This window comes from Erythrolamprus reginae, chromosome 2 (assembly GCF_031021105.1).
Source record: "Erythrolamprus reginae isolate rEryReg1 chromosome 2, rEryReg1.hap1, whole genome shotgun sequence".
Taxonomy (NCBI): Eukaryota; Metazoa; Chordata; class Lepidosauria; order Squamata; family Dipsadidae; genus Erythrolamprus; species Erythrolamprus reginae.
Genome location: NC_091951.1, coordinates 331,024,647 through 331,049,101, shown reverse-complemented (window position 1 = coordinate 331,049,101; position 24,455 = coordinate 331,024,647). Strand labels below are relative to the sequence as shown.

The 24,455-nt window shown below is 39.0% G+C and overlaps 1 protein-coding gene across 2 annotated transcripts in view; it reads right to left on the bottom strand.

Moving 5' to 3' along the window:
* Positions 1-24,455, bottom strand: part of LIFR (LIF receptor subunit alpha) — a 152,001-nt gene that overhangs the window by 58,369 nt on the left and 69,177 nt on the right. For both annotated transcript variants that reach the window (XM_070743423.1, XM_070743424.1), the window contains exons 3-6: positions 10,391-10,514; positions 6,361-6,521; positions 2,906-3,069; positions 501-675 (exon numbers count right to left, since the gene is read on the bottom strand). In XM_070743423.1, the coding sequence (XP_070599524.1) occupies positions 501-675; positions 2,906-3,069; positions 6,361-6,521; positions 10,391-10,514 (624 nt within the window). The remainder of the gene's footprint in view (positions 1-500; positions 676-2,905; positions 3,070-6,360; positions 6,522-10,390; positions 10,515-24,455) is intronic.

The window sequence follows — 24,455 nt, the reverse complement described above, 5'->3', positions numbered from 1 at the left end:
ACTTTTGCTGATCATGCTTCTGTCTCCCTTTTTATGGCAATTTGCAAAACTACCTCTTAAAGCTATAGTACTTCAATACAAACAAACATTCATTGTTAGCTTGTTTACATATTGCAAATCCAACTGTTTTGTACAGAGTAGTAATACTTATGATTGAGGATGTCATAAACAGCCTCCAAGGTCCCTTCCAACTCTGTTATTCTGTTATTGTATTGTACTTGTTATGGCAAGAAACTCTGTTATTCTGTTATTGTATTGTACTTGTTATGGCAAGTAATTTGGATGTTTGGAGGAAAGAATTGGGGCAGATTTATGGTGGTCCAGCAGTCAATATCTACTAACAGATATTGGCCATGCCTGCCCACCCAGTCACATGACCACCAAACCACTCCCCCAGAATCAGTAGAGAAAAATGTTGAATTTCACCCTGCATCAATAGTGGCACATTTGATAGGAGACTCTTCTTATTTCAAAAGTTGGGTTCAATCCTGTCATCTTACCCGAAATGTTTACAAGTGGGCTCCATTCACTCCACATCTTCCTTCCAGCAAAATTTTTCTCGTTAAGAAAACAGCGAATCCTAAAGTAGTGAGTGGTGCAATTAAAAGGCAGATCTGATGTCCATTCCCAGCGATGGAGCATATCATTGTTGCCAACTGATTTGTTATAGAACTCCTGAAAACACAATATTTGTTCCAAATTTATATTTACCAAACCTACTAACCATGCACACTACTCATGAACAAAACCAGAATTTAGGCAAAAAGACGACTATATTGATGTTCATTGTATCCATGTAGATTTCCTCATTCTATTCCACCTCACTTTTATTGATCCTGGGAGGCAGAGTGATTAAAACAATCATACTGAATTAAAATATTGATATTATTCCAGATGTTTAGAAACAATTTTTTGAACATGTGTAATCCATCTGTTTTGGAATAGGAAGAATTTTCTGCTACTCAAAGAAAGAAGAAATATGTATTTTTATGCAGAGATTTTGTGGTGTTTTACAATAATATTTTATACTAACCATTATGTAGTAGAATATAATAATTCTTAGTAAACCAATGACTATTGATGAGTATAATAAATTAAGACATTTTTCCCTTTTCTCTCTTTTTTAGTTTGACAACTAAAGATTTCGTCCCAATCTTTTCTTTTTGTGGGTGTTTATGTATCATTGTTGTTTTATGTGTTGTTGTTTTAAGTTTAATTTGGGGGAGTGTAATTATCTGGGGAGGTTAATGTACTTGTCATTTTTAAAAATAATTGTAAATAAAATTAGTTTTAAAAAAGTATCCTGCCCTCATTTGTTGAACCTCTCATTTTAAGATGGCTATTGCAGATTTATGTGCTGCAGGTTAAACTAAGAGGTAAGGAGACTCTTTTAAAGAGGTTCTTTATTCTGACATATCATGCTAAGCCATGGCCTGTTTTTCTACGGGTTATATAGAAACCTAGAGTAACAGTGTTCACATATAATATTAAGCAGTACATTTCGATTAATAAAGAATAGTGACTGTTTTGTCCACTGGTTTAAATTTAAAACCAGTTGTCTCACCATATACGTGAACTCAAGCAGCATGATGAAAACTTCTTTTTGTTTAAATAAACTTTATTAGTTTTTAAAAACATTTTTTAAAAAAACAATGACATAATGATACTTTTAGTCATTGTTCATTGGTTCATAACAAAGAAAAAAATTAAGTCACAATACTTTCGTTCAAGAATTATTTCTTTACCTCGATAATCAATATAGTTATATATTCCTGTTTATATTTGCATAATTTTTATGTCTTTTTATTTACATATTTACAATTTACATTGCTGCTAATTCTGACTATTACCTATAATTTTCCTATTTTTTTTCTTAATTTAATCCATTTGTACATTGTTCCCATGTTTCTTAGTAATCTGATTCCTTTTGACCTCTTAATTCCAATGTAAGTTTATCTATCTCGGAACAATCATAGATCTTATTTATTATTGCTTTTTCTGGAGGTATCTCAGTGTTTTTCCAAACACTGGAAAGCAAAGCTTATTGATGTCCCAAAAGTGTTTCCCACTCTCATCCAAGATACATTTTCAGCCTTAACTTCTTCTGTAGAGCTGAAGAAGCTTCTTGGATGAGAAGTCAAATGTCTTCAAGAGGGAAAAAAAGCCCAGTTGCTTTTTGGGGAGAAAAAGGCACTTTTGGGAGAATCATGATCTGGATGACCGAGAACCTCCATAGACCTCTGCTTGATGATGGCAGAAGTCTGAAGGACCTCTGAAGGGCCCAAGGCTACAAAAGATGGTTGCAATCATTGTGCCATGTGCCTCACTATAATTTTCCAATATTTCAAAGTTGCTCTCATTCCATTTCACTGGTTTGTCAGCTTATAGTGGATCATAGTAACTGCCTTGTAATTTCCTCCTTAACTTCTTTGCTTTTTATCATCAGCTTCTTTAACATTAAAACATAGAAACATAGAAGATTGACGGCAGAAAAAGACCTCATGGTCCATCTAGTCTGCCCTTATATTATTTCCTGTATTTTATCTTAGAATGGATATATGTTTATCCCAGGCATGTTTAAATTCAGTTACTATGGATTTATCAACCATGTCTGCTGGAAGTTTGTTCCAAGGATCTACTACTCTTTCAGTAAAATAATATTTTCTCGTGTTGCTTTTGATCTTTCCCCCAACTAACTTCAGATTGTGTTCCCGATTAAACTTGCTTTTATTGATGACTGCAATGATGGTCCAGCTCAAGATTCTCCAGATCAGTGTCTTTAATTACAACTGTCAGTTGAGAAGGGGATCAATCATTCTCTATTGCTAGGGACCATCAGGTTACACAAACACATACATACACACAGGAAAGCACAAATAGAGAGGGGTAAAGAGAGACAGCTTACCAGTGCTATTTCCTCCATTGGGTCTTTACGGAGAATCTGAATTTGCCAGCTAGAATCAATTTGGTATGGAAATGCTGATCCGCCATCATTCCATTCCAGAATTGATGTGTCAGCTATATAATCTGGTGTCAGTTTATGAATATGAGGCATCGGAGGGACAAATACTGGGTGGAAGAAAGAAGGTTAAATGGATTCAGAACTACTGAATTAGAAATAAGTGTTTTGAACAGATAATTAGTGTTGGGCCAACCCATTAAAGTTCGGGTTCGGTGGGTTCGGACGAACCTGACATCGGAGTTCATGTAGGTTCGCCAAACCCCGAACCCCAACACCTCTGGCTGGCGGGAGGTGAAGCGCTGGGGGGGTGTCAGGCTCCATCAAATGGGCGATGGCCGGGAGCCACCGAAAATCCCTGCCCCTAGTTCTCTCTCGTTTCAGCGGCTCCCGGCCATCGCCCACTTGATAGAGCCTGACACTTCCCCCCCCCCAGCGCTTCGCCTCCCACCAGGCAAGAGGGCTCGGGAGGCAGGTTCTTCCGGGCCAGCTTTTGAGGATCCTGGTGGGCAGCTTCAAGTGGGTGATGGTCGGGAGCCTCCGAAAATCCCTGCCCCTAGTTCTCTCTCGTTTCGGTGGCTCCCGGCCATTGCCTGCTTGATGGAGCCTGACACCTCCCCCCCAGCGCTTCAGGATCCTGGCCGGCAGCTTCAAGCAGGCGGTGGGTGGGAGGGGGAGGCAGGGAGGGCTCTGACTCAGAGCCCTTCCAGCCTCCCCCTCCCGCCCACCGCCTGCTTGAAGCTGCCAGCTGGGATCTTGAATAGCGGGCCGGCAGAACCTGCCTCCCCACCTCTCTGGCCCGGTGTGAGGCGAAGCGCTGGGGGAGAGGTCAGGCTCCAGGTCTGGAGTCGCCCCTCCTGCCCCACCGCAAGTCAAGTCAGCAGCTTGAGCCTCAGAGCCCTCCCCAGCTCCCCCTCCCGCCCACCACGGTGTTTGAGTGAACACCGAACCTGAACATGGACTTCTGAAAAAGTCCAGGTACTGATTTCATTAAAAGTGAATTTATAACATGAAAAGTACAACTGATAATATTGTTATGAGCCATGGTGGTGCAGTGGTTAGAATTCAGTATTGCAGTCTACTTCTGCTGACTGTCAGCTGACTGCAGTTTGGCAGTTTGAGTCTCATTGGCTGAAGGTTGACTCAGCCTTCCATCCTTCCGAGGTCAGTAAAATGAGTATCCAGATTGTTGGGGGCAAGATGCTGACTCTGTAAACTGCTTAGAGAGGGCTGTAAAGCACTGTGAAGCAGTATACAAGTCTGGGTGGTATTGCTATTGACAAGTATAAATGACTTTACTGGAAATTGAATTTAGCAGTGTATTCTCTAACCACAGGCTAAAAAGAAAACAAGATAATATTATTTAGCCAATATTATTTGTTTTTATAACTTTAATCAGATTGCACTCAAAGATCATAATTGTAGTCAGAGCTTTATACCAAATACTTGCATTCAGGAGTCATGCTCTCGTGAAAAAAACTGTACATCAAATCTTACTATTTTAAACTGCAGGAGAATTTCACATTCTCATAAAATTGGAAAGTTTCCCTAAGTCATAAATAGCTAAATCATTATGAAATACTGTGGGAAATTACTGTCTGGCTGAATTTCAAAATAGAACATCATCTCTAATCTACCCTCTACTACTGCCTTCTCAAAATGGAGAAAACTCCCTTTCCATTTTATAAACAGGAAAAACAAGCAGAATTTATACCAAAAATCAAAACTTCCAAAACTTGAAAACAGGATATATGTATTCTGAGAAATATCAATACACGGGTACACACAGAAATCATATAACATGTTATGTTAATATCTAGAAATTATATGAAATAATTTCTCTCATGCATCACATTAGTTGTCATCCTAATTCCTTACTCTTTCTTTCCAACTACTGAATTTTTCAAACTATAAAATGTTCCAAACTATAAGATGCACTTAGCTTTTGGGAAGGAAAACGAGAAAAAAAAATCTGTCTTTTTGCCACCTTGCAGCAAACAGCAAACAGGCTGGTCAACTTCAGCACAGCCTAATTTAGCACAAGCAGCTGATTGGTGGTTGGATCTATCTCCCGGAACACCACTGATCAGCTATTTCAGGCTACTGGATCGCTGCCACCATTCGGCGCTGTCATTGCTCATCACTGCCACCCATCAATGCCACCCCGCACCCCATTTTGAGCCTCCACATGTCCAATTTTTGGCGGTGGGGATTGCTGCCATTGCCACCGCTTGGAATAGGCCAAAAACAGGATGCAAAGAGGCTGAAAATGGGATGTGCGGGGGCAAAAAATGGGACCCATGGAGCCAAAAATGGGGCAAAGACAGCAATAGGTGGTGGTGGCAATGGGCAGCGATGGCACCGATGGGTGATGGCAATGCCTGCAGCCTGGAACAGCTGATTGGTGGTATTCCAGGAGGCAGATCCAACCACCAATCCACTGCTTGTGCTAAATTAGGCCGTGCTGAAGCTGACCAGGCTGTTTGCTGTTTGCTGCAAGGAGGAAAATTGCTGAGAGGCAGAGGCAGAGTTTTTTCTTGTTTTCCTTCCCAAAAGCTAGGTGCTTGTGCTAAACTGCCAATCAGCTACTTGTGCTAAATCAGGCTGTGCTGAAGCTGTTTGCTGTTTGTTTCAGGGAGGCAAATTGCTGGGAGGCAAAGGGCAAAGGTTGGGGGCTGGAGGGTAGGCGGAGCTTTGGCAACATTCATTCTATAAGACATACAGACATTTCCACCCACTTTTGGGGAAGTACATCTTATAGTCCAAAAAATACAGTATTTTATCTCTAGATTGTTGCAATTGAGGAGAGGCTGGGTCCTGCCCATGGAGTGCTTAGATCCGGACCGTGGAAACAGTGAAGGACCGGCCCGCGGTGCCTCTGCCAACAAAAATGGGGTGGACAGCCCTCCCGAGTTCCATTTTTACTGGCAGTGGGTTGAAGGATGCCATCCCAGCCAAAAACGGAGCTCGGGAGCCCATTTTCACTGGCAGAGCACTCAGCCCCCCCCCCCCAGGCACCCCCGACACAAGTGATGTGGAGCTGGATATACCCACCCCAGCCCCCCAAGGTCACACACAATCCTGATGTGGCCTTCAATGAAATTGAGTTTGACACCCCTGTAATAGAAGTTTAAAACATAACAATCCCAAACGAACAAGTACATTTTCTCTATATTTATTATAAATTTCAGGATAAGCTGCACATTATGGATTGCCTAAAACATACTTTGATCTAGAAAAGGAAATAATATGAAGAATTCAAGATAGTGCTTTATTTTAGACTGCATAGGACGTTTAATATAAGACTGAAGCTGATCTGGACTGATTCTTACATCTTAAATCCAAACTTAGTCACTAAATTCCAAACATTCTATTTCTGGATATAAAAAAGGTATACTTACAAATGTCTTTTTCAGAAAGCACAAATGTTTTTCTAGCTAGGGGATTTTTCCTTTCCTCAGCTGAATTGAATGCGGTTATCTCAATGTGCACATTGTCAAAGACAATTAATCCAAATGTTCCCTTTTTTTCCTTGGCAAATGAACATTGTGGCAGCGAAGAACTGCAGAAAAGGAAAGAGAAAGTTCAGCTTAGCCATTGGAAATCATTTTAAGTGACAAAGGTCAGAGGAATTCACAATATCTTGGTTGAAGACTGAACTCTCCATCCAAGGTCAAATTAAATAATAAATTGAATGTATCAGTGTAAATACATATCATAGGCTTAAAAAAAACCCCATAGGCTAAAAACAGTGGTGGGTTGTAAATAACTTTGCTACTGGTTCGTGCGTGGGTTCATGTGCATGGGCAGGTGAATGGGCAGAGCCTCCCGCCATCAGTTTTACTGGTTCTGAGAACCGGTCTAAATTGGGAGCCACCCATTGCTGGCTAAAAAGCAATATAACGAAAGTAGTTCTAAATAAATTTTAAACAATCCGGAGATTGCAGACTTGATGATTTTTTTCCAAAACCAAGAACCAAACAAGATTTCCTCCATTCCTTTCAAGATGGCAACCATCCAATAAGGAGGAAGAATCAAATGGAGAATTTGCCTGGATTTATTACATAAACACAAGAGGACAAGGTCTTAATTTCCTCCCAGCTTTTGAGCCTGACTTAGTCTTTCTCAGGCAAATCTATCAGTCTGGAAAAAAATCCTGTGAAATAGGCATAAAACGGTAAAATAAGTTATTTGAATTCTACAGTTTAGGTCTGGTTGTTCATACCCGACAGTGATTTATGATACAATTCTAAAAATAAAACTGAACTACCATTATATATGGTGTCAAAAATAGAAATTCTGGACAAAATAGCAATAGCACTTAGATTTACTTTTATATTGCTTCATAATGCCTTACATATCATAGGCTTAAAAAAAACCCAGTAAGGTCAGTAAGAGGCGAGTACAAGTGCACTAGAGTGCCTTCCGTCCCCTGTCATATTGCTCTCCTATATCTCCTATACCTTTCTTCTATTCCTATATCTCTTCTTATATTCTTTCATTGATATGTTCTATTACTTTATCTTCTTTTTTATTATTTCTTAGATATATTTTACTATGAGTATCTCCTCTATAACCTTCATCATGTATTTTACTATGTGGATATAGATATATACCCACTAAAACCCTCATTGTGTATTGGACAAAATAAGTAAGTAAGTAAGTAAGTGAGTGAGTGAGTGAGTGAGTGAGTGAGTGAGTGAGTGAGTGAGTGAGTGAGTAAGTAAGTAAGTAAGTAATTAAGTAAGTAAGCAAGCAAATAAATAAATAAATAAATAAATAAATAAATATATTTTTTAAGAATAAGGTGAATGAGTGACTTCATATTTTACTTCCTACTTAGAAGAAAATGTGACAAGCCCAATCTTGATTAAAAATTCTAATAATTTGCATAAGAAAAAAGCCACAATCTACCGTAAATTAAAACAGAAAGGATGATTTATGATTCATGTTCTTTGCAAAAGATAACATGTTGTCTTACCCTCAAATCTGCCAAAATTAGAAGCAAGTTTTCTCTTGCTGAAAACTGATTAGCAGCAAGACCAAAGAAAAACTTTTTAAGGCCTAATAGTGATTTAATATCAAGTAATAGGCAAATCAAATATTTCAGATATTGGCAGGAGAAAAAGAACTTTGAATTTTGACAAACATAGACTCCCCTTAATTATATATCTTATTGAGGGGCTGTGATAACATTTCTTCACCACTGTGTCTCTCCAGAGATGTACAATAGGATTTTCCAAGTGCCAAGTATTTTAATTAAAGAATATAACAATGCTTGCTGCATGGCAACTTCCTGTTACATATTGAGAATACTTTCACAGAACAAAATGTTTTATGTGTTATGTCAAGTGCCCTCTGACAGAAATATTCAGACTGATTGCTGTCTCTTGGAAGAATATCAAATGCTTCAGTCTGGTGATGTCTATTATTTTGATGACTAAGCAATGTCGCCTGGCGGGACCCAGGGGAAGAGCCTTCTCTGTGGCGGCCCCGGCCCTCTAGAACCAACTCCCCCCAGAGATTAGAACTGCCCCCACCCTCCTTGCCTTTCGTAAACAACTTAAAACCCACCTCTGCCGCCAGGAATGGGGGAATTGAGATCCTCTTTCCCCCTAGGCCTTTACAATTCTATGCATGGTATGTATGTATGTATGTTTGGTTTTTATATTAATAGATTTTTAATCATCAATACCAAATTACTATTGTACACTGTTTTATTGTCGCTGTTAGCCGCCCCGAGTCTCTGGAGAGGGGCGGCATACAAATCCAATAAATAAATAAATGGGATTCTTGGAAAAAGCAGAATACCATTCATTACCTGTGAATGCTCATTCTTTGTGGTTGGTACAAAGATCTTGCTTTGGGGTTCTAAAGAAGCGTGTGTGTGTGTGTGTGTGTGTGTGTGTGTGTGTGTGATGGTTTCTTCAGATCTCAGAAATTATTACCAAGTGTCTTCTTTATATTTCTTGACACCAGGCAATATACAAAGTAGTTAGTCACCTCCCTATGCTTAAGATTTTCCATGAAACTCCCAAGGATTTGCCAGCTGATAACATTCCTTACATTTCCATCAACATTCTTATTTAAAAACATGGAAGTCCTGAACGATAATGTGAATTATTTTGCCTGAATGAAGACTGATACCATACAGTTTTTAAAAGTCAGAGATGAAACTGATTGTATTTTTAAAATGGCAAGCAATGTACCAAAAGCATTCTTTTGTTTGTAGAGGCATTGTATTAAGAAGGTCCTCAAGTTGGCATTTGTTCTAAATTTCTAAGTCACACAATTTTCTATACCATCTTCTGAAAATTGAAGATTTACAGTTGTGCTGGACCAACTCTCATCCAAGAGGAGTGTGCATAAGCGCACCACTGTGCCTACCATCCCTGTCCTATTGTCTTATTTTGTTACTTTTTATCATTAGAATAGAATAGAATAGAATTTTATTGGCCAAGTGTGATTGGACACACAAGGAATTTGTCTTGGTGCATATGCTCTCAGCGTACATAACATAAAATATACATTTGTCAAGAATCATGTGGTACAACACTTAATGATTGTCATAGGGGTCAAATAAGCAATGAAGAAGCAATGTTAATAAAAATCTTTGGATATAAGCAACAAGTTACAGTCATACAGTCAACATGGGAGGAAATGGGTGATAGGAATGATGAGAAAAACTAGTAGAATAGAAGTGCAGATTTAGTAGAAAGTCTGACAGTGTTGAGGGAATTATTTGCTTAGTAGAGTGATGGCGTTTGGAATTTTTTTTTTACTTATCTAATGTTTAATTTGTACAAATTATCACCCTATAATTGTTTGACAAAATTAATAAAAATAAAAATAAAAAGATAATGTAGGAAAAGTATGTGAAGTCTAGACATCAAGCCATCAACAAGCTAGAATGTGGAAAGTTTACTTATATCTTCTCCTCCATAAGGAATGGAAATCTTCAATTTTGGGGTGATGGTATAGAAAATACTGGAGACTTCCTTCAATAAATTATGCATTAGTAATTTCTGAATTAACTACATGTATTAGAACTATATATAGTATGGTCCTTGAAGACTGTTCAGATCTGAAATGCAACTAAATTTTAACCAAAGCAAATCCCTTATCTGTTTTCTGATTCAGTTGAGGAAGGCAATTTGCAAGTGTTGTTGTGAATGAAAATACCAATGGTGATACTATGTGAAGAATGTGGTCCTTTCTACTTCACTATCATACCTGAGAAATATTTGTAGAGACCATTGGCAGAGGCCAAATGTGGGTGAGTTATAAGTCCAAAGCAAACTTTTACTTCTTTAGTACTTCAATGCTCTGTGTCTAAAGAGATCTTTCTTAAACCAACTCAAGATATAAATTTAGTATAGCACAGTAAAAGAAAACTGGGAAAGATTTTGTACAAGTTAGCAGTATTGTTACCTGTCACTGTAACAGAATTCATAAGTAAGTTCTGAATTGTCTCCAGCATTTGTAGTCCAAGTGCAGTCAACCTTATCTAGATTGTGTGTTATACATGTCAAGTTCTGAGCCGAATATGAAGAACCTGGAACCACAATAAAAATGTTAATGAACACCAATAAAAATGTTAATGAACACCCACAAAAAAAAATATATTTATTTATTTATTTATTAGATTTGTATGCCGCCCATCTCCGAAGACTCGGGGCGGTTAACAACAATAAAAAGACAATGTAAACAAATCTAATATTAAAAATAATCTAAAAACCCCAATTTAAAGAACCAATCATACATACAAGCATACCATGTATAAATTCTATAAGCCTAGGGGGGAAGGGAAAATTTCAATTCCTCCATGCCTGACGACAGAGGTGGGTTTTAAGGAGCTTGCGAAAGGCAAGGATGGTGGGGGCAACTCTGATATCTGGGGGGAGTTGGTTCCAGAGAGTTGGGACCGCCACAGAGAAGGCTCTTCCCCTGGGTCCTGCCAGACAACATTGTTTAGTTGACAGGACCCGGAGAAGGTCCCAACTCTGTGGGACCTAACTGGTCGCTGGGATTCATGTGGCAGAAGGCGGTCCCGGAGATATTCTGGTCCGATGCCATGAAGGGCTTTATAGGTCATAACCAACACTTTGAATTGTGACTGGAAACTGATCAGCAACCAATGCAGACTGCGGAGTGTTGGAGTAACATGGGCATGTTTAGGAAAGCCCATGATAGCTCTCGCAGCTGTATTCTGCACGATCTGAAGTTTCTGAACACTTTTCAAAGGTAGCCCCATGTAGAGAGCGTTACAGTAGTCGAGCCTCGAGGTGATGAGGGCATGAGTGACTGTGAGCAGTGAGTCCCGGTCCAGGTAGGGCTGCAACTGGTGCACCAGGCGAACCTGGGCAAACGTCCCCCTTGCCACAGCTGAAAGATGGTTCTCTAATGTAAGCTGTGGATAGAGGAGGACGCCCAAGTTGCGGACCCTCTCTGAGGGGGTCAATAATTCCCCCCCCCAGGGTTATGGACGGACAGATGGAATTGTCCTTGGGAGGCAGAACCCACAGCCACTTTGAAAACCATGAAAACTCAAAAGATAACAATTTGGACCAGTGATTTAGACACAAAGCTACAAACCAGGAAAGTCTAAAGTCAAGTTCTGCCATAGGCATGAAAGCTAACTGGGTGATCTTGGGCTACTCGTTTTTCTCAGCCCGGCCCACCTCACAAGGTTGTTGTTTTGAGGAAAATAGGAAGAGGAAAGAGCATTATGTATGTTTGCCACCTTGAGTTATTTATAAAAATAAAAAAGGGGGGTAGAAATCACTCAATCAAATAAATGCCCAGTGAATATATTTGAAGCTATAGAATGGTACAGCTAATCAAACTATCTCATGTTTCATACATATTTTACAATGGATTGATAAGAATTCCTTTTTCCAGAGAACTTTCGATAGTGATGTCCTTCGATCAATCCTGAGCTACAAATAGTAGTTTCTATTGAACTTTCAAAGATGTAATTCTTTATTTATTTTATTTGTTTGTTTGTTTTGTAACGTATGTATTGGTGGTATACAAAGATATAATATTTATATACCGGATACTAGTAAAAGAGAAACATTAGGACAGGGGACGGAAGGCACTCTGGTGCACTTATGCACGCCTCTTACTGACCTAAAGGTAAACTGCTTATGTATTATTTCTGTGTCTGGAATCATGTTTAAAAAAAGGATTCATTTTCAGATTGTAAATAAATCAGGTTTTTAAAAGAAAATTAACCTTCATTCTTTAAAACAAGATTGATAGTCAGTTTGATCTAGTGGTTAAAACATCAGGCTAGAAATTAGGAAATGTAAGTGCTAGTCTGCCTTGACTTCAAAGGTGACTTTGAGACAATCACTCTCTCTCAAGACATGATGTAAGGCTTAGGATTAATTGGTCAATTAATGTATTGTTGCAACCAATACATGAATATTTTGAGAAGTTTGATTGAACTTGCAAGACATTTTCTTTTAGAACGGCCTGCCCTGGACACAATGCCAAGGAATGCGATGGAGGTACCACTACAAGTGTTAGGTAGCATGCACGTCCTATTCCCAGAGGCAAAAAAAAAGCACATTTCCAGGGTCATGCACCCTCCCCGGCATCACTCCGCGCCTTTCCCAGGGCGGTGTGCCCCACTATTTGAGAACCACTGTCTTAGGGGAAAGGAGGGAATAAATTCACAGGTGGAAAGCCTATTATGAAATTAGATACAAAAGAGATACAATCGTCTAAGCAATATTTTTAAATGAAATTATTATTATTATTATTATTATTATTATTATTATTATTATTATTATATTAGATTTGTATGCCGCCCCTCTCCGTAGACTCGGGGCGGCTCACAACAACAATAAAACAATATACAACAAATCTAATAATTTAAAAGTCACTAAAAAAAACCCTTATTAAAAAGCAAAAACATACACACAAACATAACCATGCATAAACTGTATAGGCCCGGGGGGAGATTTACGAAAGGCAAGGAGGGTAGGGGCAGTTCTAATCTCTGGGGGGAGCTGGTTCCAGAGGGTCGGGGCCACCACAGAGAAGGCTCTTCCCCCGGGTCCCGCCAAACGACATTGTTTCGTCGACAGGACCCGGAAAAGGCCAACTCTGTGGGACCTAACGGGTCGCTGGGAATCGTGCGGCAGAAGGCGGTCCCGGAGATATTCTGGTCCAATGCCATGAAGGGCTTTATAGGTCATATAGAAGAATCAAAACAGGCTCTCATTAAAAAGTAGGCACTCTGGCTGATGATCTTACTGCAGCACAAGCCACAAACCACTGAACCATAAACCACACAAATTTACATAAAAGTAAAAACATAGGAAGTATTTTATAATCAACTTTATGTGAACTCACTTTCTGAATGCCAGAAAGCCCTGCATATTTCATTTTAATAAAGGCAAGTAGAAAGGCACTTAGGATGGGGCTTTTTTCCCTTTTTGGTTCCATGTCAGTGGAGTGTTATTAGTTGTAACACTGATTTCCAAAGTACAGGGGTACCTCTACTTAGGAACGCCTCTACTTAAGACCTTTTCTAGATAAGAACCAGGTGTTCAAGATTTTTTTTGCCTCTTCTTAAGAACCATTTTCTACTTAAGAACCCGAGCCTGGAAAAAATTTCCCAGGTAATTTGAAAGCGGCATAAAGGCCCGGCCAGTTTCCTGCCATTCCTCCTTTAATCCCGGCCATCTCGGGCTTTTCTGGGCTGCCAGAGGAGCCTTTCGGTGGCGCTTAAGGAGGCTTTGGCAGTCCAGAACGAACGAACCATTTTCCTTTCTCTGGGCGCTTGGAGAGGGCCACACTGTAGTGAACAAAAACAATTGTCTGGAACCCATATCACATCTCAGACATCAACACCCTCGAAAACGTCCAAAGATACTTCACCAGAAGAGCCCTTCACTCCTCCTCTCGAAACAGAATACCCTATGAAAATAGACTAACAATCCTGGATCTAGAAAGCTTAGAACTACGACGCCTAAAACACGATTTAAGTATTGCCCACAAGATCATATGATGCAAAATCCTGCCTGTCAATGACTACTTCAGTTTCAACCGCAACAACACAAGAGCACGCAACAGATTCAAACTTAATATTAATGGCTCCAAACTTGACTGTAAAAAATATAACTTTAGCAATCGAGTTGTTGAAGCGTGGAACGCATTACCGGACTCAGTAGTGTCAACCCCTAACCCCCAACATTAGACTATCCACGATTGACCTCTCCAGGTTCCTAAGAGGTCAGTAAGGGGTGTATATAAGTGCAGTAGTGTGCCTTTCGTCCCCTGTCCAATTGTCTCTTCTTATCTCCTATCTCATATATCTTTTCTTTCTTTCATATATCTTCTCTATTTTTATATCTTTTCTTCTATCCTTTTCTTTATATATAATACAGTACTACATGTCTATTCTCTTCAATATGGATTGTGTGTTGGACAAAATAAATAAATAAAATAAACAGCATGACGGTTGGAATTACAGAAGGTAATGTGCCACAATTTGACAGCCTGACACTTATGTTACAGTCGGAAGATTAAGAAAACCAAAGCATAAAGGACTCAGTAGCAATAGGCAATAACAAACCACTCCCATATTGTTGCCAAGAATGCTACATAGATATTTCACAAAATATCTTCTGAACTCAAGCTCGGCTCTAAGGAAACTTTTGTTTTAAAATATAGAATAGGAGGACATACTGTGCTAACCATTGGCCCCCATGTAATAGTAGTTTTTTGGTGTTTTTTTTCAAATCCCCATGCTCTTCCCCTCCCTTTAATTTTATTTTTAAAACATGAAGGAGAAACTGGTGCAAAACAAAATCAACCAGGCTAAGAAAAGATGTGTTCAAGCAGGAAATTCACTTGGGAGAGGGGTGTGGACTTCTCTTCCAGTTTCAGGAACAAGCCAAAAATAATATTATTTTTCCTTCACAATTCTTAGAGTTAAGCCTGAGCAAAATTAGTAAAGTAAATACTCCTGATTTTAATGCATCAGACACTTCAGACCACTTCTCCTATGAAAATTACATATGAAGGCTGGAAACATATTATAAAAACATACATGTTTTGTGGATCTCAAGGAAAGAAAGCTGAAAACTGGCTTGCTAGCTGCCGAGTTAACATTTGTTTAGTTTTATTTTTAAAAGGGGTTTTTTTAGGTTTTAATTTACTTTATTGTCATTGCACCTTGTACAAAATTAAATGCCATCTTCAGTATATATTATAATTGTAAAAATAAAACACAAACACACATATTTTGCATTCTATACAATTGAATTGAAAACCTCTGATATGGCATTAATATTGCACTATGCAGTAGAATTCAATATGGTTATTGCCCTGGGTTAGAAGCTGTTTTTCAGCCCATTTGTCCTTGTTTTTATTGTCTTGTACCATCTGCCAGATTGTAACCTGTTTTTATTGTTCTGTACCATTGAGGACCTGTATACTGCACAAGTCAAAAAGAGGGCTGTGAAAATATTTACTGACCTCTCGCATCCTGGACATAAACTGTTTCAACTCCTACCCTCAAAACGTCACTAAAGAGCACTGTACACCAAGACAACTAGATAAAAGAACAGTTTTTTCCCAAAACGCCATCACTCTACTAAACAAATAATTCCCTCAACACTATCAAACTACTTACTAAGTCTGCACTACTTACTACTACCAGTTATTTTTCTCATAATTCCTATCACCCATTTCCTCCCACTTATGGCTGTATGACTGTAACTTGTTGCTTGTATCCTTTAGATTTTTATTAATATTGTTTCCTGATTGCTTATTTGACCCCTATGACAACTCTTAAGTGTTGTACCTTGACAAATAAATATTTTCTTTTATATACACTAAGAGCATATGCACCAAAGACAAATTTCTTGTGTGTCCAATCACATTTGGCCTATAAATTATTCTATTCTATTCTATTCTAATCTAATTCTATTCTATTCTTTAAAAAAAGAGTGCCCAGGGTGAGATAGATCTTTAAGAATGTTTTGAATTTTCTTAAGGCAGCGGGAACTATAAAGCTCTTCCAAAGAGGGGAGAGGGCAGCCAATGATCCTCTGGGCCAGTGTTTCCCAACCTTGGCAACTTGAAGATATCTGGACTTCAACTCCCAGAATTCCCCAGCCAGCGAATGCTGGCTGGGGGATTCTGGGAGTTGAAGTCCAGATATCTTCAAGTTGTCAAGGTTGGGAAACACTGCTCTGGGCAATGATGTTAACCCTCTGAAGCGTTGTCCTATGGACCACTATGCAATTGGGAAACCATACACAGGTCAGTAAGTTAAAATACTCTCTACGGTGCAGCAGCAGAAGGCCACCAGCAGTTTTTCATTCAGTTCTTGTTTCCTGAGAAGTCTCAGGTAGTATAATCTCTGCTGGGCCTTCCAGTTCAGGTGCTGTTAGATTCCAAATCCCATAACAAATGTGGACTCAGGAGTCAGGAATGTTTAGCAGCCGAAGGTGTTCCCTGTTCTAAATGAGATTGCAAAGCACAGTAAAGCTACCTTGTGTATCTCAGGATCCATTAATCAAGTTGTGGACTATGCGAAGCATGGATGGCGGAAGCCTCCAAATGTTATTGCCCAAGGAGTGTGCAGTCAACACAAAGTACCCGTTCATTCTGTGGACAGGCATTGCCCTTAGGAATGCAGGGCAACATGCAAATGTCAAACAAAGCCAGAGAAGCTATGACATTTGTTTTGCTTAGAAAAGAAGAGGTGGGGCAAAAGACCCCAATCCCACTAAAATCAGGGTTTAGATAAAATTCAAATAGTGAAGGGCTGCAAAAAATTTTTACCAGCACACTGTGGGAGTGGCTTATTTTGTGGGTGTGGCTTGCCAGCCATGTGACCAGGTGGGAGTGGCTTGACGATCATGTGACCAGAGGGGTGACTTAAAGGTCATGTGACTGGCTTAAAGGCCAACTTGTCATCACTCATGTCAAGGGTTAGGGTTAGGGTGCCTGGTCTCTCCTCATCTCAAACAGATACAATTTCCATAGATATTTACTATTGCTGAACATCCAAAGTATACTATTTAATTCTATGTATATATGCCATATGTGTACAGACATATTACACACAGGCTCACAAAAATATACATTATCTACTATATAAACTGTATGTACACACATGCACGCATGCATAGCTCTTCTAAAATACACATTCAACCTCATTTACTGCGATAGGAAAAACATACCCAGAGCCCAGAAGGGAAAAAAAGAAAAAATTCAAAATGCATACTTGATCTAAACAGTATGGCCATAAGTGTTGTACCTTAACAAATATATATTTTCTTTTATGTACACTAACAGCATATGGACCAAAGACAAATTCCTTGTGTGTCCAATCACACTTGGCCAATAAAGAATTCTATTCTATTCTATTCTATTCTATTCTACTCTATTCTTTAAAAAAAGAGTGCCCAGGATGAGATAGATCTTTAAGAATGTTTTGAATTTTCTTAAGGCAGCGGGAATTATAAAGCTCTTCCAAAGGGGGAAGAGGGCAGCCAATGATCCTCTGAGCAATGATGTTAACCCTCTGGAGCGCTGTCCTAAAAAATTCAAAATGCGTACCTGATCTAATATGGCCATTAGGTAGGGATTCTGGGACTAAAGCTCCAATTGCTAGAAGATGCTAAATTAAAAAGATTACAGTAAAGCAGGGCGAATAAAAATCGGTATTTTTTAATTTAAAAAATGGATTTTTAAAAAACTTAGAACAGATTTTTTAAAATTTAAATCAGATTTCATTATTTTTATCAAATTTATTTTAATAAAGTGCTTTTGGAGTAAAAATCTATCTAAATATTTTTATTAATATTGATCGTTTACTCATTGCTTATTTGTACCCTATGACAATCATTAAGTGTTGTACCTCATGATTCTTGACAAATGTATCTTTTCTTTTATGTGCACTGAGAGCATAGGCACCAAAGACAAATTCCTTGTGTGCCAATCACGCTGGGCCAATAAAGAATTCTATTCTATTCTATTCTATCTTATTCTATTTAAGATACATTAATAATTTTGTTTATTCCCACAGAGTTGGCCTTCTCCGGGTCCCGTCGACTACTAAACAATGTCATTTGGCGGGCCCCAGGGGAAGAGCCTTCTCTGTGGCGGCCCCAGCCCTCTGGAATCAACTCCCCCCCCCCGGAGATTAGAATTGCCCCCACTCTCCTTGTCTTTTGTAAATTACTCAAGACCCACCTACAACGCCAGGCATGGGGGAGTTGAGACACCTTTCCCCCAGGCTTTTTACATTTTATGTTTGGTATGTATGTGTTGTTTGGTTTTTAAATATGATAGGCTTTTATATGCTTCTTTTTTAATATAAGATTTTTTTCGCTATAGTATTGGTTTTTATTATTGTTGTGAGCCGCCCCGAGTCTTCGGAGAGGGGCGGCAAACAAATCTAATAAATAATAATAATAATTATATTTCATGCTGAATAATAATAATAATAATAATAATAATTATTATTATTATTATTATTATTATTATTATTATTATTATTATTCAGCATGAAATATAATTTAGCTATACAGCCTGAAGCTGTATATTCGGCAACATTTACATTTTTGGTACTCATTCAATGAATCCAAGCTCTGCAAGCTGAGATAACATGCATTGCATCCACACAATTTCACAGTAACCATGAGATAAATCATAAAACAAAGTTCAGGAATATTCCTTTGTCCCATTGTTTTGCAAATCTATGCACATTACTAAACTGTATGATTGTTTGAAGAGAAATGCATCTGTACCACCAAGCTTTAAGTGTGAGGAGGAAGGGAAGGAGTAGAAATGAACGGGAAATCTTCTAAGCAGTTTATAAATATACTGCTCAAAAAAATAAAGGAAACACTTAAACAAATGCTCTACCCTCCACATCAGCAAAAAGAATCCAAACCTCATTTATGAACTGAATAAACAATCTCTCACTGCCAACCCCCACTCAGTAAAAGACCTTGGAATACTAATATCGAATGACCTAAGTGCTAAAGCCCACTGCAACAATATCGCCAAAAAAGCTTCTAGAGTTGTTAACCTGATCCTACGCAGCTTCTGCTCTGGCAATCTCACACTACTCACAAGAGCCTACAAAACTTTTGCCAGACCCATCCTAGACTACTGCTCATCTGTCTGGAACCCATACCACGTCTCAGACATTAACACCTTTGAAAACGTCCAAAGATATTTCACCAGAAAAACCCTTCACTCCTCCACTCGAAATAGAATATCCTACGAAAATAGACTAACAATTCTGGGTCTAGAAAGCCTAGAACTACGGCGCCTAAAACACGATTTAAGTATTGCCCACAAGATCATATGCTACAACGTCCTACCGGTCAATGACTACTTCAGCTTCAACCGCAACAACACAAGAGTACGCAACAGATTCAAACTTAATACGAACCGCTCCAAACTTGACTGTAAAAAAATATGACTTTAACAATCGAGTTGTCGAAGCGTGGAACTCATTACCGGACTCAATAGTGTCAACCCCTAACCCCCAACATTTCTCCCTTAGACTATCCACGATTGAGCTCTCCAGGTTCCTAAGAGGCCAGTAAGGGGCGTACATAAGTGCACTGGTGTGCCTTTCGTTCCCTGTCCAATTATCTCTCCTTATCTCATATCTCATATATATTTTCTTCCTTTTATATATCTTCTCCTCTATGTTCACTTTTACCCTTATATATATTACTTCATGTCTATTTTCTTCCTATGTATTTGTGTATTGGACAAATGAATAAATAAAATAAATAAATAAATAAATAAATAAATAAACAATATAACTTCAAGTGAATCAGACTTCTGTGAAATCAAACTGTCCACAACACTGATTGACAATCAATTTCACATGTTGTCAGCACATTCAACTTTGTACAGAACAAAGCATTCAATGAGAATATTTCATTTATTCAGATCTAGGATGTGTTCTTTGAGTGTTCCCTTTATTTTTTTTGAGCAGTGTATATAATATTAAAGAGCACCTGTCATTTCAGATCCATCATGACAGCGCCTATTAGCAAGCATCCACTCACCTGGTTCCCGCCAGATCCCTCACCTTGTTGTGTCACTGCCGAACCACCAGCAGTCTCATTGAAGCAAATGGGGCTGTCAGTGAGTCAACAGCGGTTTAGAGGAGGAGCCATTGTGGGACAGAGATGACAGTTGTTCTTTCAAAATTATGACTTAAATCAAATTGATTTAAATCAAGCCTTTTTACTGGCAATTTAAATAATAAATTTAAATTGTAATTTAAGTCATGATTTAAAGTGACGTGATTTAAATCAAATCCACCCTGTAGTAAAGCATGATGGATGTTATGTCAGAACCCACATATAATTCAGGGAACTGAATTCTAAGGTAACTAAGGTAACAATAGCCAAACTTCTCCAAAGACAGATGCTGGCTTTAGCCAAACATTTCATAGTATGGACACACACACACATACACACACACATACACACAAACCAGGGATGGGTTCCATAGTAAAAATAATAATTTATTATTATTGTATGTTGCCCCTCTCCGAGGACTCGGAGCGGCTCACAACAGCAACAATAATACAGTATAATGCAAATCCAATATTAAAAAACTAAATTAAAAACCCATTACTACTAAAAGACAATCAATTCTACACAATCACGGCACTCTCAAATGCTAAAGTCAGAAGGATGGGGAAGAGAGTTAGTTCCCCCATGCCTGGCAGCATAAATGGGTCTTCAACATCTTGTGGAAGGCAAGGAGGGTGGGGGCAATTCGAATCTCTGGAGGGAGTTGATTCCAGAGGGCCAGGGCCGCCACAGAGAAGGCTCTTCCCCTAGGTCCTGCCAGATGACATTGTTTAGTTGACGGGACCCGGAGAAGGCCAACTGGGATTCGTGCGGCAGAAGGCAAACTGGTAGGTACTCCATCCTTGGTTTGTGCACCAGTTGCGGCCCTATTTACTTATCACCTTGAGGTTAGACTACTGCAAAGCTCTCTACATGGAGCTACCTCTGAAGAGCATTCAGAAACTGCAAATTGTGCAGAATCCAGCTGCGTGGGCAATCATGGGCTTGCCCAGACATGCACATATCTCTCCAACACTCTGCAGACTGCATTGGCTGCCAATTGGTTTCTGGACACAATTCAAAGTGTTGGCGATTACCTATAAAGCCCTATATGGCATCGGACCAGAATACTTACGGGACCGCCTTCTGCCACATAAATCCCAGTGACCGGTTAGGTCCCACAGAGTCGGCCTTCTCCAGGTCCCACCAACTAGTCAATATCAGTGCCTTCTCTGTGGAGGCTCCAACCCTCTGGAATCAACTCCCCCCAGTGATTCGTTCTGCCCCCACCAATGTTCCCTCTAATTTTTTTTCGGTGTGGGCGGAAAAGTATAGTGTCTGAGCGACAGTCCCTTTGGGACTGGGCGGCATAGAAAAATAAACAAACAAACAAACGAATGAACGAACGAACGAATAAATAAATAAATAAAAAGAAAAAAATTCTCTTCTTTTTTTATTAAAAGAAATTAAAAATAAAACAAAACCAAAATCTATTACTATTATTATCTTCTCTTTTTCTATCCCTGTCTACTCCCCCCTTGTGTGTATGTGTGTGGGGGTGTGTGAACTCTTGAACCATTTCCAATTAGAGGTGCGCGGGGGGGGGGTATTTTGGGGGGCGGAACAGTGGCCCCCACCCTCTTCGCCTTCCGCAAAAATCTTAAGATTTATTTATGCTGCCAGACTTGGGGCCACTAGACTCTAGCCCCCTGGCCGATGAATGTATTGAGAGTAAGTTGACCGAATGGGAATGATTGCCTTTTTATGGCTTTGGGGTTTTTTAGATTTTATATTTAATTAATTGGATTTAAGATGTTATATATTGTTCTTTGATATGTTGTAAGCCACTCCGAGTCCTCGGACAGGGACAGTATAAAAGTCAAACAAACAAACAAACAACCTTCACTACTGATTTGCATCGCACGTCCCCTCGTACAATTCTGCTTCTGCGCATGCTCAGTAGCTATAATCCGCTCAAAACACAGCTAAGATGATCAGATGTGCTTCAGGCAAAGAATAAAGGTAAGTATAAACACAGGGGTGGGCAGGAGGGCCCCTTTTCAAGCAGCAGCAGAAGAAGAAAAACTTCCAAACAGTAAAAAAAAAATTAAAAAAATTAAAAAAATGGATGGTGGTGCCCATGGACCAGCACTGGACCAAACTGGATCTGTGATGCCATTTTCACATCACCAGTGGGTCACTACCAGTTCAGGCAAACTGTGGATTATTTCTCAGTATAAAAGTTCAAAAGGGAATTATTAAAATATTTCCTCTAACCTCTTGCCTGACTGCAACACTAGAGATCTAATCTGCGCCACCACAATGAGTCACTTGCAATTAAAAGTATGGCTCAGTGACTTTGAAGCAGACAATACAGCCTGGTCAAATTTTCAGCAGAGGCCTGATAAAATCATGATTATTCCGGGTGTGCATTGGCTCATGCGATTCAAATACTCCTTGTGCAGAATGGACAAGACATGCTGGGGTTGCACAGCTATAAAGCTGTGTTCTGAACAATCTTATAAAACAACTTTGAAGTCCACAGGTCTTAATGTTGCCAAGTTTGAAGAACTCTGTTATATTTATTTATTTATTTATTACTTAGATTTGTATGCCGCCCCTCTCCGAAGACTCGTATAAAACGTATATTTGCATAAACCGAGGCCTACAGGTACATGGTTGACTTAAAATAATAATAATAATAATAATAATGATGATGATGATGATGATGATGATGATAATAATAATAATAATAATAATAATAATAATAATAATAATCGAGCTGCAACGACTCTGGCATAAGCCCGTGAAAGTGGTCCCAGTGGTACTTGGCACACTGGGCGCAGTGCCAAAGGATCTAAGCAGACATTTGAAAACCATCGGAATTGACAAAATCTCCATCTGTCAATTGCAAAAGGCCGCTTTACTGGGATCGACAAACATAATTCGACGCTACATCATGCAGTCCTAGGTGCTTGGGAAGCGCCCGACTGGTGATGAAATACGAAATCCAGCATAGTGATCTCGTTTGCTGTGTTGTACTGACATAATAATAATAATAATAATAATAATAATAATAATAACAACAACAACAACAACAACAACAACAACAACAACAACAGTTGGAAGGGACCTTGGAGGTCTTCTAATCCAACCCCTACTTAGGCAGGACAAATGGTTATATAATCTCTTCTTAAAAACCTCTAGTGTTGGAGCATTCACAACTTCTGGAGGCAAGCTGTTCCACTGATTAATTGTTCTAACTGTCAGGAAATTTCTTCTTAGTTCTAGGTTGCTTCTCTCCTTGTTCAGCTTCATCCATTGCTTCTTGTTCTACCCTCAGGTGCTTTGGAGAACAGGTTGACTCCTTCTTTGTGGCAACACCTGAGATATTGGAACACTGCTATCATGTCTCCTCTGGTCCTTCTTTCCATTAAACTATCCATGCCCAGTTCCTGCAACCGTTTTTCATACATTTTAGCCTCCAGTCCCCTAATCATCTTTGTTGCTCTTCTCTGCACTTTTTCTAGAATCTCAACATCCTTTATGCATCATGGTGACCAAAACTGAATGCCGTATTCCAAGTGTGGTCTTATCAAGGCCTAATTATAAGGTGGTATTAACACTTCATGTGATCTTGATTCTATCCCTCTGTTAATGCAGCCTAGAACTGTGTTGGCTATTTCGGCAGCTGCTGCACACTGCTGGCTCATATTTAAATGGTTGTCCACTAGGACTCCAAGATCCCTCTCACAGTTACTACTGTTGAGCAATGTACCACATATACTGCACCTGTGCATTTTGTTTTTCTTGCCTAAATGTCGAATATTACTTTTTTCATCATTTAATTTCATTTTGTTAGATAGACTTTCAACAGTTCGTTGAATAACTATTCAAAGTTACAATTGAACCGAAAAAAGTGACTTTATACTCATGACTATCTATCTATCTATCTATCTATCTATCTATCTATCTATCTATCTATCTATCTACCTACCTACCTACCTACCTACCTACCTACCTACCTACCTACCTACCTATTTATCATATTTATATGACGCCCATTCCTACAGGACTCAGGGCAGCTAACAGCAATTATAAATAATAAAAACAATAATAAAACACCGCAATGATAAAACAACAATGTTATAAAAATATGTAAAAGCCTAAAAAAAACCCATACATAGATACAATCATTTTTAATTTCAGGCCTGCCGGAAAAGCCATCTCTTACCTTTCTGGAATATCGGTAGAGTGGAGATAGTTTCCACTGCTGAAAATTCTAGAGCTCAAATCCTTACACTTGAAAGTTGCCCAATATGTACATTAAGCAATATACAAGAGAGGAGAACTTATGGTTCTCCAGATGTGGTTGGATTACAATTCCCATCATTGATAAAAGATACTGAGAGTTG